This window comes from Oncorhynchus tshawytscha, unplaced genomic scaffold (assembly GCF_018296145.1).
Source record: "Oncorhynchus tshawytscha isolate Ot180627B unplaced genomic scaffold, Otsh_v2.0 Un_contig_740_pilon_pilon, whole genome shotgun sequence".
NCBI classification, from domain to species: Eukaryota; Metazoa; Chordata; class Actinopteri; order Salmoniformes; family Salmonidae; genus Oncorhynchus; species Oncorhynchus tshawytscha.
The window spans coordinates 195001-214205 of record NW_024609694.1 but is presented as its reverse complement, the minus strand read 5'-3'; the positions used below and the strand labels follow the sequence as shown (position 1 = coordinate 214205).

At 48.5% G+C, this 19205-nt stretch overlaps 1 protein-coding gene across 5 annotated transcripts in view; it reads left to right on the top strand.

The window, feature by feature from the left end:
- The window catches only part of LOC112235712 (glutamate receptor 2-like), a 68079-nt gene that overhangs the window by 14571 nt on the left and 34303 nt on the right, over nucleotides 1-19205 (top strand). For all 5 annotated transcript variants that reach the window (XR_006082600.1, XM_042316987.1, XM_042316986.1 and 2 more), the window contains exons 4-9: nucleotides 8295-8491; nucleotides 12768-12821; nucleotides 13428-13586; nucleotides 14524-14691; nucleotides 14803-14907; nucleotides 17127-17234. Coding sequence is in view for 4 of the 5 variants with exons in the window: in XM_042316987.1 (XP_042172921.1) it covers nucleotides 8295-8491; nucleotides 12768-12821; nucleotides 13428-13586; nucleotides 14524-14691; nucleotides 14803-14907; nucleotides 17127-17234 (791 nt within the window). In the remaining variant the exon portion in view is untranslated. The remainder of the gene's footprint in view (nucleotides 1-8294; nucleotides 8492-12767; nucleotides 12822-13427; nucleotides 13587-14523; nucleotides 14692-14802; nucleotides 14908-17126; nucleotides 17235-19205) is intronic.

Below are 19205 nucleotides of genomic sequence, written 5' to 3'. Positions count from 1 at the left end.
TCATCTTTCCCTCAATCCTAACTAGTCTCCCAGTCCCTGCCACTGAAAAACATCCCCACAGCATGATGCTGCCACTGTAGGGATGGTGCCAGGTTTCCTCCAGACGTGATGCTTGGCATTCAGGCCAAAGAGTTCAATCTTGGTTTCATCAGACAAGAGAATCTTGTTTCTCACGGTCTGAGAGTCCTTTATCTGACACAACGGTAGTGGGTAGTAGTAGGGAGCCAGTTCAGGTCTGAGAGTCCTTTATCTGACACAACGGTAGTGGGTAGCCAGGCGGCCAGCTCTAGGAAGAGTCTTGGTGGTTCCAAACTTCTTCCATTTAAGAATGATGGAGGCCAATGTGTTCTTGGGGACCTTCAATGCTGCAGAAATGTTTTGGTACCCTTCCCAAGATCTGTGCATCGACACAATCCTGTCTCTGAGCTCTACGGACTATTCCTTCGACCTCATGGCTTGGTTTTTGCTCTGACATGCACTGTCAACTGTGGTACCTTATATAGACAGGTGTGTGCCTTTCCAAATCATGTCCAATCAATGGAATTTACCACAGGTTGATTCCAATCCAGTTGTAGAAACATCTCTAGCATGATGGAAACAGGATGCACCTGAGCTCAATTTCGAGTCTCAGAGCAAAGGTTCTGAATACGTATGTAAATAAGGTAAATGTGTTTTCACACATACATAAACAGAAGTTTACATACACTAAGTTGACTCTGCCTTTAAACAGCTTGGAATATTCCAGACAATGATGTCATGGCTTTAGATGCTTCTGATAGGCTAATTGACATAATTTGAGTCAATTGGAGGTGTATTTCAAGGCCTACCTTCAAATGCAGTACCTCTTTGCTTGACACCATGGGAAAGTCAAAATAAATCAGCCAAGACCTCAGAAAAAAAATTGTAAACCTCCACAAGTCTGGTTCATCCATGGGAGCAATTTCCAAACGCCTGAAGGTACCACGTTCATCTGTACAAACAATAGTACGCAAGTATAAACACCATAGGACCACGCAGCCGTCATAACGCTCAGGAAGGAGACGCGTTCTGTCTCCTAGAGATTAACGTATTTTGGTGCAAAAAGTGCAAATCACTTTTTTTAAACCTACAGGAGGGTTTCTCTCCAGGAACAGGGTTGGAGTTAAAACCTACAGGAGGGTTTCTCTCCAGGAACAGGGTTGGAGTTAAAACCTACAGGAGGGTATCTCTAGGAACAGGGTTGGAGTTAAAACCTACAGGAGGGTATCTCTAGGAACAGGGTTGGAGTTAAAACCTACAGGAGGGTATCTCTCCAGGAACAGGGTTGGAGTTAAAACCTACAGGAGGGTATCTCCAGGAACAGGGTTGGAGTTAAAACCTACAGGAGGATCTCTCCAGGAACAGGGTTGGAGTTAAAACCTACAGGAGGGTATCTCCAGGAACAGGGTTGGAGTTAAAACCTACAGGAGGGTATCTCCAGGAACAGGGTTGGAGTTAAAACCTACAGGAGGGTATCTCCAGGAACAGGGTTGGAGTTAAAACCTACAGGAGGGTATCTCTAGGAACAGGGTTGGAGTTAAAACCTACAGGAGGGTATCTCCAGGAACAGGGTTGGAGTTAAAACCTACAGGAGGGTATCTCCAGGAACAGGGTTGGAGTTAAAACCTACAGGAGGGTATCTCTAGGAACAGGGTTGAAGTTAAAACCTACAGGAGGGTGTCTCTAGGAACAGGGTTGGAGTTAAAACCTACAGGAGGGTATCTCCAGGAACAGGGTTGGAGTTAAAACCTACAGGAGGGTATCTCCAGGAACAGGGTTGGAGTTAAAACTTAAAGGAGGGTATCTCTCCAGGAACAGGGTTGGAGTTAAAGAGGGAGGGTGCAACTCAATATTATATATACATACCAACTCAGTGGCCTTGTGGTTAAAGTGTCTGCCCTGACATTGAAAGGTTGGGTGTTTGGTATGAATAGACTCTAAAAGTGACCTGATGCCTCTGCTTGGCACTCAGCATTAAGGAGATAGATAGGTGGTAAGGCCCTGAGGTAAACTAGCCTCCTGTCCAGGGGATGTACTGAGGAGATAGATAGGTGGTAAGGCCCTGAGGTAAACTAGCCTCCTGTCCAGGGGATGTACTGAGGAGATAGATAGGTGGTAAGGCCCTGAGGTAAACTAGCCTCCTGTCCAGGGGATGTACTGAGGAGATAGCTAGTGTCCTGTCCAGGGGGTGTACTGGTACATCAAGCTGTCTCACTACAGAAACAGGAGATAGACTAGTGTCCTGTCCAGGGGATGTACTGGTACATCAAGCTGTCTCACTACAGAAACAGGAGATAGACTAGTGTCCTGTCCAGGGGGTGTCCTGTACATCAAGCTGTCTCACTACAGAAACAGGAGATAGACTAGTGTCCTGTCCAGGGGGTGTACTGGTACATCAAGCTGTCTCACTACAGAAACAGGAGATAGACTAGTGTCCTGTCCAGGGGGTGTACTGGTACATCAAGCTGTCTCACTACAGAAACAGGAGATAGACTAGTGTCCTGTCCAGGGGGTGTCCTGTACATCAAGCTGTCTCACTACAGAAACAGGAGATAGACTAGTGTCCTGTCCAGGGGATGTACTGGTACATCAAGCTGTCTCACTACAGAAACAGGAGATAGACTAGTGTCCTGTCCAGGGGGTGTCCTGTACATCAAGTACTGTACACCCCCTTTTGCCCTCTCCACAGTCTCAATTCGTTGGGATATGGACTCTACAAAATGTTGTTCCACAGGGACGCATGTTGGCTCCAATGCTTCCTACAGTCTCCTCCAGTCTCCTACTAGACTCCTACAGAGTCCTAAAGAGTCCTAGAGTCTCCTACTGTCTCCTCCTAGACTCCTACAGAGTCCTACAGAGTCCTACAGTCCCCTACAGTCTGCATCAGACTCCTCCAGTCTCCTACTGTCTCCTCCTAGACTCCTACAGTCTCCTACAGTCTCCTACAGTCTCCTCCAGTCTCCTCCAGACTCCTACAGTCTCCTCCAGTCTCCTCCAGTCTCCTCCAGTCTCCTACAGTCTGATACAGTCTCCTAGACTCATACAGTCTCCTCCAATCTCCTCCAGTCTCCTACCGTTTCCTACAGTCTCCTACAGTCTCCTAGACTCCTACAGTCTCATACAGTCTCATCCAGTCTCCTACAGTATCCTACAGTCTCCTCCAGTCTCATAGACTCCTACAGTCTACTACAGTCTCCTACAGACAATTTCCTCCAGTCTCCTAGACTCCTACAGTCTCCTACAGTCTCATACAGACAGTCTCCTCCAGTCTCCTAGACTCCTCCAGTCTCCTCCAGTCTCCTACAGACAGTCTCCTCCAGTCTCCTACAGTCTCCTACAGTCTCCTACAGACTCCTACAGTCTCCTACAGTTTCCTACAGTCTCCTACAGTCTCCTCCAGACTCATACAGTCTCCTCCAGTCTCCTACAGTCTCCTACAGTCTCCTACAGTCTCCTAGACTCCTACAGTCTCCTACAGTCTTCTACAGTCTCCTATAGACAGTCTCCTCCAGTCTCCTAGACTCCTACAGTCTCCTCCAGTCTCATCCAGTCTCCTACAGACAGTCTCCTCCAGTCTCCTACAGTGTCCTACAGACTCCTACAGTCTCCTACAGTTTCCTACAGTCTCCTCCAGTCTCCTCCAGACTGATACAGTCTCCTACAGTCTCCTACAGTCTCCTACAGTCTCATCCAGTCTACTAGACTCCTACAGTCTCCTACAGTCTCCTACAGACAGTCTCCTCCAGTCTCCTAGACTCCTACAGTCTCCTACAGTCTCCTACAGACAGTCTCCTCCAGTCTCCTACAGTCTCCTACATACTCCTACAGTCTCCTACATACTCCTACAGTCTCCTACAGACTCCTACAGTCTCCTCCAGTCTCCCAGACACCTACAGTCTCCTACAGACTCCTACAGTCTCCTCCAGTCTCCCAGACACCTACAGTCTCCTACAGTCTCTAGACTCCTACAGTCTCTTACAGTCACCTACAGTTGTATCAAGTTAGCTGGATGTCCTTTGGATACACACAGGAAATTGTTGAGCATGGAAAACCCAGCAGCGTTGCAGTTCTTGACACAAATCGGTGCACCTGGCACCTACTACCATACCATACTACCACCTACTACCATACCATACTACCACCTACTACCATACCATACTACCACCTACTACCATACCATACTACCACCTACTACCATACCATACTACCACCAACTACCATACCATACTTCCACCTACTACGATACCAAACTACCACCAACTACCATACAATACTACCACCTACTACCATACCATACTACCACCTACTACCATACCATACTACCACCTACGACCATACCATACTACCACCTACTACCATACCATACTACTACTACCATACCATACTACCATACTACCATACCATACTACCCACCTACTACCATACCATACTACCACCTACTACCATACCATACTACCACCACCCATACCATACTACCATACTACCATACCATACTACCACCTACTACCATACCATACTACCACCTACTACCATACCATACTACCACCTACTACCATACCATACTACCACCTACTACCATACTACATACTACCCTACTACCATACTACCACCTACTACCATACCATACCCACCACCTACTACCATACTACCATACTACCATACCACCTACCATACCATACCACCTACTACCATACCATACTACCACCACCATACTACCATACCATACTACCATACCATACTACCATACTACCATACCATACCACCTACTACCATACCATACTACCACCTACTACCACCATACTACATACCCACCTACTACCATACCTACCACTACCACCTACCATACCATACTACCACCTACTACCATACCATACTACCACCTACTACCATACCATACTACCATACCATACTACCATACCATACCATACCACCTACTACCATACCATACTACCACCTACTACCATACTACCATACCATACTACATACTACCATACCATACTACCATACCATACCATACCACCTACTACCATACCATACTACCACCTACTACCATACCATACTACCACCTACTACCATACCATACTACCACCTACTACCATACCATACTACCACCTACTACCATACCATACTACCACCTACTACCATACCATACTACCACCTACTACCATACTACCACATACTACCATACCATACTACCACCTACTACCATACTCCGTACAGCACTTCGTGACATCGGCTGATGTAAAAAGGGCTTTAAAATTATTTTTTTTAACCTTTATTTTACTAGGCAAGTCAGTTAAGAACAAATTCTTATTTTCAATGACGGCCGAGGAACAGTGGGTTAACTGCCTGTTCAGGTGCAGAACGACAGATTTGTACCTTGTCAGCTTGGGGAGTCGAACTTGCAACCTTTCGGTTACTAGTCCAACGCTCTAACCACTAGAGCGTTGTCGCCCCAAATAAATGTGATTGATTGACTGTCCTACATCTAGGACAGTGACAGGGGAGTCTGTTGATCAGTTGTCCTGTGTCTGTAGACAGAATAGACACTAATAGAATAGATACTTTATTGTCCATTTGGTTAGAACAGAAATTAGTCTCATGCCCAGACACACATGTTGAGAAGCACAGGATAAGCTGCGGTGCAGTGCCCCTGGATGGAGAGCTATTATTACAGCCTTGATCAAGGGCACAACGGTAGTGGGTAGTAGTAGGGAGCCAGTTCAGGACACAACGGTAGTGGGTAGTAGTAGGGAGCCAGTTCAGGACACAACGGTAGTGGGTAGTAGTAGGGAGCCAGTTCAGGACACAACGGTAGTGGGTAGTAGTATAGAGCCAGTTCAGGACACAACGGTAGTGGGTAGTAGTAGTAGAGCCAGTTCAGGACACAACGGTAGTGGGTAGTAGTAGGGAGCCAGTTCAGGACACAACGGTAGTGGGTAGTAGTAGGGAGCCAGTTCAGGACACAACGGTAGTGGGTAGTAGTAGGGGAGCCAGTTCAGGACACAACGGTAGTGGGTAGTAGTAGGGAGCCAGTTCAGGACACAACGGTAGTGGGTAGTAGTAGGGAGCCAGTTCAGGACACAACGGTAGTGGGTAGTAGTAGGGAGCCAGTTCAGGACACAACGGTAGTGGGTAGTAGTATAGAGCCAGTTCAGGACACAACGGTAGTGGGTAGTAGTAGGACACAACGGTAGTGGGTAGCCAGTTCAGGACACAACGGTAGTGGGTAGTAGTATAGAGCCAGTTCAGGACACAACGGTAGTGGGTAGTAGTATAGAGCCAGTTCAGGACACAACGGTAGAGCCAGTTCAGGACACAACGGTAGTGGGTAGTAGTAGGGAGCCAGTTCAGGACACAACGGTAGTGGGTAGTAGTAGGGAGCCAGTTCAGGACACAACACAACGGTAGTGGGTAGTAGTAGGGAGCCAGTTCAGGACACAACGGTAGTGGGTAGTAGTAGAGCCAGTTCAGGACACAGGACACAACGGTAGTGGGTAGTAGTAGGGAGCCAGTTCAGGACACAGTAGTGGGTAGTAGTAGTGGGTAGAGCAGGGACACAACGGTAGTGGGGTAGTAGTAGGGAGCCAGTTCAGGACACAACGGTAGTGGGTAGTAGTAGGGAGCCAGTTCAGGACACAACGGTAGAGCCAGTTCAGGACACAACGGTAGTGGGTAGTAGTATAGAGCCAGTTCAGGACACAACGGTAGTGGGTAGTAGTATAGAGCCAGTTCAGGACACAACGGTAGTGGGTAGTAGTAGGGAGCCAGTTCAGGACACAACGGTAGTGGGTAGTAGTAGTAGAGCCAGTTCAGGACACAACGGTAGTGGGTAGTAGTATAGAGCCAGTTCAGGACACAACGGTAGTGGGTAGTAGTATAGAGCCAGTTCAGGACACAACGGTAGTGGGTAGCCAGTTCAGGACACAACGGTAGTGGGTAGTAGTAGGGAGCCAGTTCAGGACACAACGGTAGTGGGTAGTAGTAGTAGAGCCAGTTCAGGACACAACGGTAGTGGGTAGTAGTAGGGTTCAGCCAGTTCAGGACACAACGGTAGTGGGTAGTAGTATAGAGCCAGTTCAGGACACAACGGTAGTGGGTAGTAGTAGGGAGCCAGTTCAGGACACAACGGTAGTGGGTAGTAGTAGGCCAGTTCAGGACACAACGGTAGCCAGTAGTCAGGAGCCAGTTCAGGACACAACGGTAGGGTGGGTAGTAGTAGGGAGCCAGTTCAGGACACAACGGTAGTGGGTAGTAGTAGGGAGCCAGTTCAGGACACAACGGTAGTGGGTAGTAGTAGGGAGCCAGTTCAGGACAGTAGTGGGTAGGAGCCAGTTCAGGACACAACGGTAGTGGGTAGTAGTAGGGAGCCAGTTCAGGACACAACGGTAGTGGGTAGTACAAGCCAGTAGTGGGGGTAGTAGTAGGGAACCAGTTTAGGACACAACACAACGGTAGTGGGTAGTAGTAGGGAGCCAGTTCAGGACACAACGGTAGTGGGTAGTAGTAGGGAGCCAGTTCAGGAGGCAAGGGACTTGAACCAATAACCTCTAACCTCTGGGCTGCCAACCGTGTGTGTGTAGTTCTGTCTAACCCCTAACCCCAGTTACCTTTCTATCCTACCATAACTCCAGTTACCTTTCATTCCTACCATATCCCCAGTTACCTTTCTATCCTACCATAACTCCAGTTACCTTTCAACCCTACCATGACCCCAGTTACCTTTCTAACCTACCATGACCCCAGTTACCTTTATATTCTACCACATCCCCAGTTACCTTTCTATACTACCATGACCCCGGTTACCTTTCTAACCTACCATGACCCCAGTTACCTTTCTATCCTACCATAACCCTAACCCCAGTTACCTTTCTAACCTACCATGACCCTAACCCCTAACCCCAGTTACCTTTCTATCCTACCATGACCCTAACCCCAGTTACCTTTCTATCCTACCATGACCCTAGCCCCTAACCCCAGTTACCTTTCTAACCTACCATGACCCTAGCCCCTAACCCCAGTTACCTTTCTATCCTACCATGACCCTAACCCCAGTTACCTTTCTATCCTACCATGACCCTAGCCCCAGTTACCTTTCTATCCTACCATGACCCTAACCCCAGTTACCTTTCTATCCTACCATGACCCTAGCCCCTAACCCCAGTTACCTTTCTATCCTACCATGACCCTAGCCCCAGTTACCTTTCTATCCTACCATGACCCTAGCCCCAGTTACCTTTCTAACCTGCTGTGTGTCTATATATGTGTATGTGTAGGTCTGTCCACCCTGCAAGTGATCCTGGATACAGCAGCAGAGAGGAAGTGGATTGTAACAGCCATCAACGTAGGCAACCTGAAGGATGAGAGGAAGGACGAGGCCTATCGCTCCATGTTCCAAGACCTGGAGATACGAAAGGAGAGGAGAGTCATTCTGGACTGTGAACAAGACAAGGTTAAAGACATCATGGACCAGGTTGGTCTGTCTGTCTGTCTGTCTGTCTGTCTGTCTGTCTGTCTGTCTGTCTGTCTGTGTCTAGACTGTGAACAAGACAAGGTTAAAAGTCTAACAGGCTGACTACACCTCTCGCGTCGGGGGGTGAAGTGACTATGCATAGATAATATACAGCGAGTAGCAGCAGTGTACAAAACAAGGGCAGGGGGGGTCAATGTAATAGTCTGGTGGCCATTTGATTAATTGTTCAGCAGGCTTATGGCTTGTGGGTAGAAACTGTTAAGGAGCCTTTTGGTCCTAGACTTGGCGCTCCGGTACCGCTTGCCGTGCGGTAGCAGAGAAAACAGTCTAGGACTGTTGACTGGAGTCTCTGACAATTTTATGGGCTTTCCTCTGACACCGCCTATTATATAGGTCCTGGATTGCAGGAAGCTTGGCCCCAGTGATGTACTGGGCCGTACGCACTACCCTCTGTAGCGCCTTACGGTCAGATGCCGAGCAGTTTCCATACCAGGCGGTGATGCAACCGGTCAGGGTGCTCTCGATGGTGCAGCTGTAGAACCTTTTGAGGATCTGGGGACCCATGCCAAATCTTTTCAGTCTCCTGGGGGAGAAAAGGTTTTGTTGTGCCCTCTTCATGACTGTTTTGGTGTGTTTGGACCATGATAGTTTGTTGGTGATGTGGACACCATGGAACTTGAAACTCTCAACCCGCTCCACTTCAGCCCCGTTGATGTTAATGGGGGCCTGTTCGGCCTGCCTTTTCCTGTAGTCCACGATCAGCTCCTTTGTCTTGCTCACATTGAGGGAGAGGTTGTTGTCCTGGCACCACACTGCCAGATCTCTGATCTCCTCCCTATAGGCTGTGTCATCGTTGTCGGTGATCAGGCCTACCACTGTTGTGTCGTCAGCAAACTTAATGAGGGTGTTGGAGTCATGTTTGTCCAGGCAGTCGTGGGTGGACAGGGAGTACAGGAGGGGACTAAGTACACACCCCTGAGGGGCACCATTGTTGAGGATCAGCATGGCAGATGTATTGTTGCCTAGTCTTACCACCTGGGGGCAGCCCGTCAGGAAATCCAGGATCCAGTTGCAGAGGGAGTTGTTTAGTCCCAGGGTCCTGAGATTAGTGATGAGCTTCGGCATTGAATGGTATTGAAACCTGAGCTGTAGTCAATGAACAGCATTCTCACATAGGTGTTCCTTTTGTCCAGGTGGGAAAGGGCAGTGTGGAGTGCGATTGAGATTGCGTCATCTGTGGATCTGTTGGAGCGGTATGCGAATTGGAGTGGGTCTAGAATATCCGGGATGATGGTGTGGATGTGAGCCATGACCAGCCTTTCATGGCTACCGACGTGAGCGTTACGGGTCTGTTGTCATTTAGGTAGTCATATAGGCAGGTTACCTTCTTTGGGTACAGGGACAGGGTGGTCTGCTTGAAACATGTTGGTATTACAGACTCAGACAGGGAGAGGTTTAAAATGTCAGTGAAGACACTTGCCAGTTGGTCTGCGCATGCTTTGAGTACACGTCCTGACAATCCATCTGGCCCCGAGGCTTTGTGAATGTTGACCTGTTTAAAGGTCTTCCTCACATCGGCTACCGAGTGCGTTATCACACAGTCATCCAGAACAGCTGGTGCTCTTTTTTAGTCTGTAATAGTTTGCTGCCACATCTGACGATCATCAGAGCCGGTGTAGTAGGATTCAATCTTAATCCTGTATTGACGCATTGCTTGTTTGATGGTTCGTCAGGATTTCTTATAGGCGTCTGGATTAGTGTCCCGCTCCTTGAAAGCGGCAGCTCTAGCCTTTAGCTCGATGTGGATGTTGCCTGTAATCCATGGGTTCTGGTTGGGATATGTACCTCAAGAGGCTGAAGAAATTTACAGATGCACAATCGAGAGCATCCTGTCGGGCTGTATCACAGCCTGGTACGGCAACTGCACCACCCTCAACTGCAGGGTTCTCCAGAGGGTAGTGCGATCTGCCCAACACATCATCGGGTACAAGCTAACTGCCATCCAGGACACAGCACCTGATATCACAGGTGAACCCTAACCCAGGAAGGCCAAAAAGATCATCAAGGTCAACAACCACCCGATCCACTGCCTGTTCCTGCGGCTATGGAACCCTGACCTGTTCACCGGACGTGCTACCTGTCCCAGACCTGCTGTTTTCAACTCTCTAGAGACAGCAGGAGCGGTAGAGATACTCTGAATGATCGGCTATGAAAAGCCAACTAACATTTACTCCTGAGGTGCTGACTTGCTGCACCCTCGACAACTACTGTGATTATTATTATTTGACCATGCTGGTTATTTATGAACATTTGAACATCTTGGCCATGTTCTGTTATCATCTGCACCCGGCACAACCAGAAGAGGACTGGCCACCCCTCATAGCCTGGTTCCTCTCTAGGTTTCTTCCTAGGTTCGGGCCTTTCTAGGGAGTTTTTCCTAGCCACCGTGCTTCTACACCTGCATTGCTTGCTGTTGGGGTTTTAGCCTGGGTTTCTGTACAGCACTTTGTGACATCGGCTGATGTAAGAAGGGCTTTATAAATAAATTTGATTGATATTGGGATCCTGCTTCCATCCAGAAGATGAGGTCAGTACAGGTGCATCAAAGCTGGGACAGAGTGATTGAAAAACAGTTTCTATCTCAAGGCCATCAGATTATTAAACAGCCACCACTAGCACAGAGTCGGCTGCCTACCTACAGACAAGATATCACTGGACACTTCAATAAATGGAACACTTGTCACTTTAATAAGGCCACTTTAATAATGTTTACATATCTTGTATTACTCATCTCATATGTATATACTGTATCCTTCACTATCTATTCTTTATTCTTCAGTTGATTAGCCACTTCCTGTTCACCCCACCACCATCCAGGAGGTGAGGTCAGTACAGGTGCATCAAAGCTGGGACTGAGGGACTGAAAAACAGCTTCTATCTCAAGGCCATCAGACTGCTAAACAGCCATCACTAACTCAGAAAGGCTGCTGCCTACATTGAGGCCCAATCACTAGCCACTTTAAGGGTTAATTCCACACGGTCAAGGTTAGGCTTGCACACTGAAAGTAAACACATATCCTCATTGGGCAGAATCCTGAGTTTCAAGTCTTTACGTTAAGAACTGACTGATTTACACAGGGTTGAATGCAGGGTTTTTCACTAACTGTAGGCTGTGATATCCAAACCACTTTTAGGGTGAATTTAAACAATGCCACTTTAATAATGTTTGCATATCTTACATTACTCATATCATATGTTTAGTGGGGAGAACAAGTATTTGATACACTGCCGATTTGCAGGTTTTCCTACTTACAAATGTAGAGGTCTGTAATTTTCATCATAGGTACACTTCAACTGTGAGAGACGGAATCTAAAACAAAAATCCAGAAAATCACATTGTATGATTTTTAAGTAATTAATTTGCATTTTAATGCATGACATAAGTATATGATCACCTACCAACCAGTAAGAATTCCAGCTCTCACAGACCTGTTAGTTTTTCTTTAAGAAGCACTCCTGTTCTCCACTCATTACCTGTATTAACTGCACCTGTTTGAACTGATGTCCTATATTGGGTTCTATTGGGATCCATTGGGTTCTATTGGGATCCATTGGGTTCTATAGGGATCCATTGGGTTCTATTGGGATCCATTGGGTTCTATAGGGATCCATTGGGTTCTATTGGGATCCATTGGGTTCTATAGGGATCCATTGGGTTCTATTGGATCCATTGGGTTCTATAGGGATCCATTGGATTCTATTGGGATCCATTGGGTTCTATTGGGATCCATTGGGTTCTATTGGGATCCATTGGGTTCTATAGGGATCCATTGGGTTCTAATGGGATCCATTGGGTTCTAATGGGATCCATTGGGTTCTAATGGGATCCATTGAGTTCTATTGGGATCCATTGGGTTCTATAGGGATCCATTGAGTTCTATTGGGATCCATTGGGTTCTAATGGGATCCATTGGGTTCTATTGGGATCCATTGAGTTCTATTGAATATTGTCTGTTGACTGTATTAGGTACAGTATAAGGTAAGGGTATTTGTGACATTGTTTTACGATAGAGTATTTTGATTGATATTCCTGAATAATCGTTTCCGAAATGGTAAATGTGCTTTAATCCATTTCATAGGTAATGTACAAAACGTCTGTGTTTATCCCTTCCTAATATGGTATTGTTTTATATAAATTGTTTTATAAGATATTGTTTTATATAATATTGTTTTATATAATATTGTTTTACATTATATTGTTTTTGTGTTCCTGCAGGTCATCACCATTGGCCGACATGTTAAAGGATACCATTACATCATCGCTAACCTGGTATGATACCTGCTACCTCTCATATTTCCTATAACTTGTACTGACATCACACATAGCCTGGTACTAACCTGGTATGATCCCTGCTACTAACCTGGTATGATCCCTGGTACTAACCTGGTATGATACCTGGTACTAACCTGGTATGATCCCTGGTACTAACCTGGTATGAACCCTGGTACTAACCTGGTATGATCCCTGGTACTAACCTGGTATGATCTCTGGTACTAACCTGGTATGATCCCTGGTACTAGCCTGGTATGATCCCTGGTACTAACCTGGTATGATCCCTGGTACCTCTCATATTACTACATAACTGGTAATGACATCCCTCACATATAGCCTGGTACTAACTCAGTGTCTGTGTGTGTGTGTGTGTGTGTGTGTGTGTGTGTGTGTGTGTGTGTGTGTGTGTGTGTGTGTGTGTGTGTGTGTGTGTGTGTGTGTGTGTGTGTGTGTGTGTGTGTGTGTGTGTGTGTGTGTGTGTGTGTGTGTGTGTGTGTGTGTGTGTGTGTCCAGGGCTTCATTGATTGTGACCTGTCTAAGATCCAGTATGGATACCAGGTTATTAACTCAGTGTGTGTGTGTGTGTGTGTGTGTGTGTGTGTGGGCTTCGTTGATGGTGACCTGTCTAAGATCCAGTATGGGGGAGCCAATGTGTCGGGTTTCCAGATTGTTGACTTTGAGGAGCCACTCGTCTCCAAGTTCGACCAGAGATGGGAAGCACTGGAGGAGAAAGAGTACCCTGGTGCTGACAGCAGGATCAGGGTAGTACCCCTAACCTCTAACCCCTAACCCCTACCCTACCCTAACCCTGGTGCTGACAGCAGGATCAAGGTAGTACCCCTAACCCCTACCCTACCCTAACCCCTACCCTAACCCTGGTGCTGACAGCAGGATCAGGGTAGTACCCCTAACCTCTAACCCCCAACCTCTAACCCTACCCTACCCTAACCCCTACCCTAACCCTGGTGCTGACAGCAGGATCAGGGTAGTACCCCTAACCCCTAACCTCTAACCCCTAATCTCTACCCTAACCCTGGTGCTGACAGCAGGATCAGGGTAGTACCACCTCTAATCTCTAACCCTTGACCCCTACCCTAAACCTTGACCCCGACCCTAACCATGGAGCTGACAGCAGGATCAGAGTACCACCTCTAATATCTAACCCTAACCCATGACCCCTACCCTAACCCTTGACCCCTACCCTAACCCTGGAGCTGACAGCAGGATCAGGGTAGTACCACCTCTAATCTCATACCCTTGACCCCTACCCTAACCCTAACCCCTAACCCCTACCCTAACCCTGGTGCTGACAGAAGGATCAGGCTACGACCTCTAACTAAATTGCAGATACTGAAGTGAGGATTCGTTCAATTAGTCACTTGCATGAACACAGAAATGGGTTATTAGAACAGCATATCAGCACATCTCTCAATAACTCTCCATTTCTCTCTCCCTCTCTCTCCCTCTCTCCACATCTTTCAATATATTGTCATCTCTCGATCTCTTTCTCTCTCCCTCTATCTCTCTCTCTCTCTCCACATCTCTCAATATCTCTTCATCTCTCCATCTCTCTCTCTCTCTCTCTCCATCTCTGAATATCTCTTCATTTCTCTCTCCCTCTATCTTTCTCTCTCTCCATCTCTGAATATCTCTCCCTTTCTCTCTCCCGCTATCCCTCTATCTCTCTCTCTCTCTCCAGTACACATCAGCTCTGACTTATGATGCGGTCCAGGTTATGACTGAAGCGTTCCGGACACTCACCAAGCAGCGGATCGATTTCAGTCGTCGTGGTAATAACGGGGACTGTCTGGCCAATCCAGCAGTGCCCTGGTCTCAGGGGATGGAGATAGAACGCGCTCTCAAACAGGTTACCATAGAAACAGATTTTAGCGTGTTTTTAGGGTCTTCAATGATCTTGTGTGTTGTGTAGTTTTATATGGATGGGGTAAAATACTGGGTATTTGTGGTGTGTGTGTAGGTGCGTGTGGATGGGCTGACAGGTAATATCCAGTTTGACCAGTATGGTAAAAGAGTCAACTACTCCGTCAACGTGATGGAACTGAAGAACACTGGACCAGTTAAGGTACAGCCAATCAGCATTTACCAGCACACTTACTTCCTTACAATCAGCCAATTAACATTCACCAGCCTATTCACTTCCTTACAATCAGTCAATCAGCATTGTCCGGACCTCATCTCTATGGGTGTGCCACAGGGTTCAATTCTCAGGCCGACTCTCTTCTCTGTATACATCAATGATGTTGCTCTTGCTGCTGGTGATTCTCTGATCCACTTCTACGCAGACGACATCATTCTGTTTACTTCTGGCCCTTCTTTGGACACTGTGTTAACTAACCTCCAGACGAGCTTCAATGCCATACAACTCTCCTTCCGTGGCCTACAACTGCTTTTAAATGCTAGTAAAACTAAATGCATGCTATTCAACCGATTGTTGCCCGAACCCGCCTGCCCGACTAGCATCACTACTCTGGACGGTTCTGACTTAGAATATGTGGACAACTACAAATACCTAGGTGTCTGGTTAGACTGTAAACTCTCCTTCCAGATTCACATTAAGCATCTCCATTCCAAAATTAAATCTAGAATTTGGCTTCCTATTTCGCAACAAAGCATCATTCACTCATGCTGCCAAAAATTCCCTCGTAAAACTGACTATCCTACCGATCCTTGACTTCTGCGATGTAATTTATAAAATAGCCTCCAACACTCTACTCAGCAAGTTGGATGCAGTCTATCACAGTGCCATCCGTTTTGTCACCAAAGCCCCATATACTACCCACCACTGCGACCTGTATGCTCTCGTTGGCTGGCCCTCGATTCATATTCGTCTCCAAACGCACTGGCTCCAGGTCAACTATAAGTCTTTGCTAGGTAAAGCTCCGCCTTATCTCAGTTCACTGGTCACGATAACAACATCCACCCGTAGCACGCACTCCAGCAGGTATCTCACTGGTCATCCCTCAAAGCCAAAACCTACTTTGGCAGCCTTTCCTTCCAGTTCTCTGCTGCCAATGACTGGAACGAATTGCAAAAATGAATTCAAACCAAGAGAAAGTCCTGTTGTAGCGTACCTCTGAATTCCAGAAAAAACTGCTGCATCTAAAGCCTCCTGGAGGTCAACCCGAGTCGGTATCTAAAGCCTCCTGGAGGTCAACAAGAGTCGGTATCTAAAGCCTCTTGGAAGTCAACCCGAGTCGGTATCTAAAGCCTCCTGGAGGTCAACAAGAGTCGGTATCTAAAGCCTCTTGGAAGTCAACCCGAGTCGGTATCTAAAGCCTCCTGGAGGTCAACCCGAGTCGCTATCTAAAGCCTCCTGGAAGTCAACCCGAGTCGGTATCTAAAGCCTCCTGGAAGTCAACCCGAGTCGGTATCTAAAGCCTCCTGGATGTCAACCCGAGTCGGTATCTAAAGCCTCCTGGAAGTCAACCCGAGTCGGTATCTAAAGCCTCCTGGAGGTCAACAAGAGTCGGTATCTAAAGCCTCCTGGAGGTCAACTTGAGTTGGGCTAGCTTTGTGTTTCCACTGCCTCCAGAATAGAAATGATGTCATGTTGCTAGTTAGCCAATGTGACTGTGCAGCTAGCTTCGCTACAACTAGCTAGCAAGATGCTGAAAAAATAATTTACCCTCACTATGCTGTAACTAACATTACCCCATACTCCCCATGCTAGCTAGCTAAACGTTTAGCTTCATCGCTAGCATAACAGGAGAGTTAGCTAGCTTAATATCCAACCTTGCTTGCCATGGCCACAGCTAGCCAAATGTTTAGCTTGCTAGCTAGCTAAACGGTTAGCTTCATCGCTAGCATAGCTAGCTAGATTCCTAACCTTGCTTGCCTTGGGATTGGCTATTAGCTAGCAGCCTGACCAAACACATCAGAGGACAGACTTTCAATCCCTGCTCGCTTATATTAGCTAGCTAGCGTGTTTCAACTCTGAATTGCAAGCTAACATTTGATGGCTGAATGTTGTCAAACTTTTATTGTGTAGTGCAAAAATAAAGTATCCAACTATGCTGGTAATTCTTGTCATGTCTGACGAGTGCAGTAGGGTCCTACTTGTCCATGTGCTAACAGCAACAAACCTAGAAGAGATAAACGTGAAAGCATCCAGCGGAGATCAGCTTCTCATTAGCTAGCTAACGTTAGCTATATTATAGTTATAAAGCATTATGATTACTGTTTTGAAATAACATATATTTTTTTGATTGTACATATGTCTTAGCAAGCAAGCTCTTTATCAGCAAACTAAGCTTTTTTTAGTCATAATATGTGTGTTTTCAGATTGGCTACTGGAATGAAGTGGACAAGATGGTGGTGACTAAACTAGACATCTTCCCCAACGACACTAATGGGATGGAGAACAAGACTGTTATCGTCACAACTATCCTGGTAACAACGTGGTGAAGGGTGGTGGGTGGTGAAGGGTGGTGAAGGGTGGTGGCTGGTGAAGGGTGGTGGCTGGTGGGTGAAGGGTGGTGGGTGGTGAAGGGTGGTAGGTGGAGAAGGGTGGTGGGTGGTAGGTGGTGAAGGGTGGTGGTTGGTGAAGGGTGGTAGGTGGTGATGGGTGGTGAAGGGTGGTGGGTGGTGAAGAGTGGTGGGTGGTGGGTGGTGGTAGGTGGTGAAGGGTGGTAGGTGGTGAAGGGTGGTGATGGTGAAGGGTGGTGGTGAAGGGTGGTAGGTGGTGGGGTGGTGGGTGAAGGGTGGTGGGTGAAGGGTGGTGGGTGGTGGGTGAAGGGTGGTGGGTGAAGGGTGGTGGGTGGTGAAGGGTGGTGGCTGGTGGGTGAAGGGTGGTGGGTGGTGAAGGGTGGTGGGTGGTGAAGGGTGGTGGGTGGTGGGTGGTGAAGGGTGGTGGCTGGTGGGTGAAGGGTGGTAGGTGGTGATGGGTGGTGAGGGTGGTGGTGGGTGGTGAAGGGTGGTGGGTGGTGAAGAGTGGTGGGTGGTAGGTGGTGAAGGGTGGTAGATGGTGAAGGGGTGGGTGAAGGGTGGTGGGTGGTGAAGGGTGGTGGCTGGTGGGTGAAGGGTGGTGGGTGGTGAAGGGTGGTAGGTGGTGAAGGGTGGTGGGTGGTAGGTGGTGAAGGGTGGTGGGTGGTAGGTGGTGAAGGGTGGTAGGTGGTGAAGGGTGGTAGATGGTGAAGGGTGGTGGGTGAAGGGTGGTGGGTGGTGAAGGGTGGTGGCTGGTGGGTGAAGGTGTTGGGTGGTGAAGGGTGGTAGGTGGTGAAGGGGGTGGGTGGTAGTTGGTGAAGGGTGGTGGGTGGTGAAGGGTGGTGGTGGGTGGTGAAGGGTGGTGAAGGCTGGTGAAGGGTGGTAGGTGGTGAAGGGTGGTGGGTGGTGAGGGTGGTGAAAGGTGGTGGGTGGTGATGGGTGGGTGGTGGGTGGTGAAGTGTGGTGGGTGGTAGGTGGTGAAGGGTGGTGGGTGGTAGGTGGTGAAGGGTGGTAGGTGGTGAAGGGTGTTGGGTGGTGGGTGGTGAAGGGTGGTAGGTGGTGAGGGGTGGTAGGTGGTGAAGGGTGGTGGGTGGTGAGGGGTGGTGGGTGGTGAAGGGTGGTGGTGGTGAAGGGTGGTAGGTGGTGGGTGGTGAAGGGTGGTGGGTGGTGAAGGGTGGTGGTGGTGAAGGGTGGTGGGTGGTGAAGGGTGGTGGGTGGTGAAGGGTGGTGGGTGGTGAAGGGTGGTGGGTGGTGAAGGGTGGTGGTGGTGGGTGGTGGTGGGTGGTGGGTGGTGGGTGGTGAAGGGTGGTGGTGGTGAAGGGTGGTGGTGGTGAAGGGTGGTGGTGGTGAAGGGTGGTGAAGGGTGGTGGGTGGTGAAGGATGGTGGGTGGTGAAGGGTGGTGGGTGGTGAAGGGTGGTGGGTGGTGGGTGGTGTGGTGAAGGGTGGTGGGTGGTGAAGGGGTGGGTGGTGAAGGGTGGTGGGTGGTGAAGGGTGGTGAAGGGTGGTGGGTGGTGAAGGGTGGTGGTGGTGAAGGGTGGTAGGTGGTGAAGGGTGGTGGTGGTGAAGGGTGGTGGGTGGTAGGTGGTGAAGGGTGGTGGTGGGTGGTGAAGGGTGGTGGGTGGTGAAGGGTGGTGGGTGGTGTTGGTGAAGGGTGGTGGGTGGTGAAGGGTGGTGGGTGGTGAAGGTGGTGGGTGGTGAAGGGTGGTGGGTGGTGGGTGGTGGGTGGTGGGCGGTGGGTGGTGAAGGGTGGTGGGTGGTGAAGGGTGGTAGGTGGTGAAGGGTGGTGGTGGTGAAGGGTGGTGGGTGGTGGGTGGTGAAGGGTGGTGGGTGGTGAAGGGTGGTGGGTGGTGGGTGGTGAAGGGTGGTGGGTGGTGAAGGGTGGTGAAGGGTGGTGGGTGGTTGTTCAAATGACAAAAATATGGTCATCTTTAAAGACA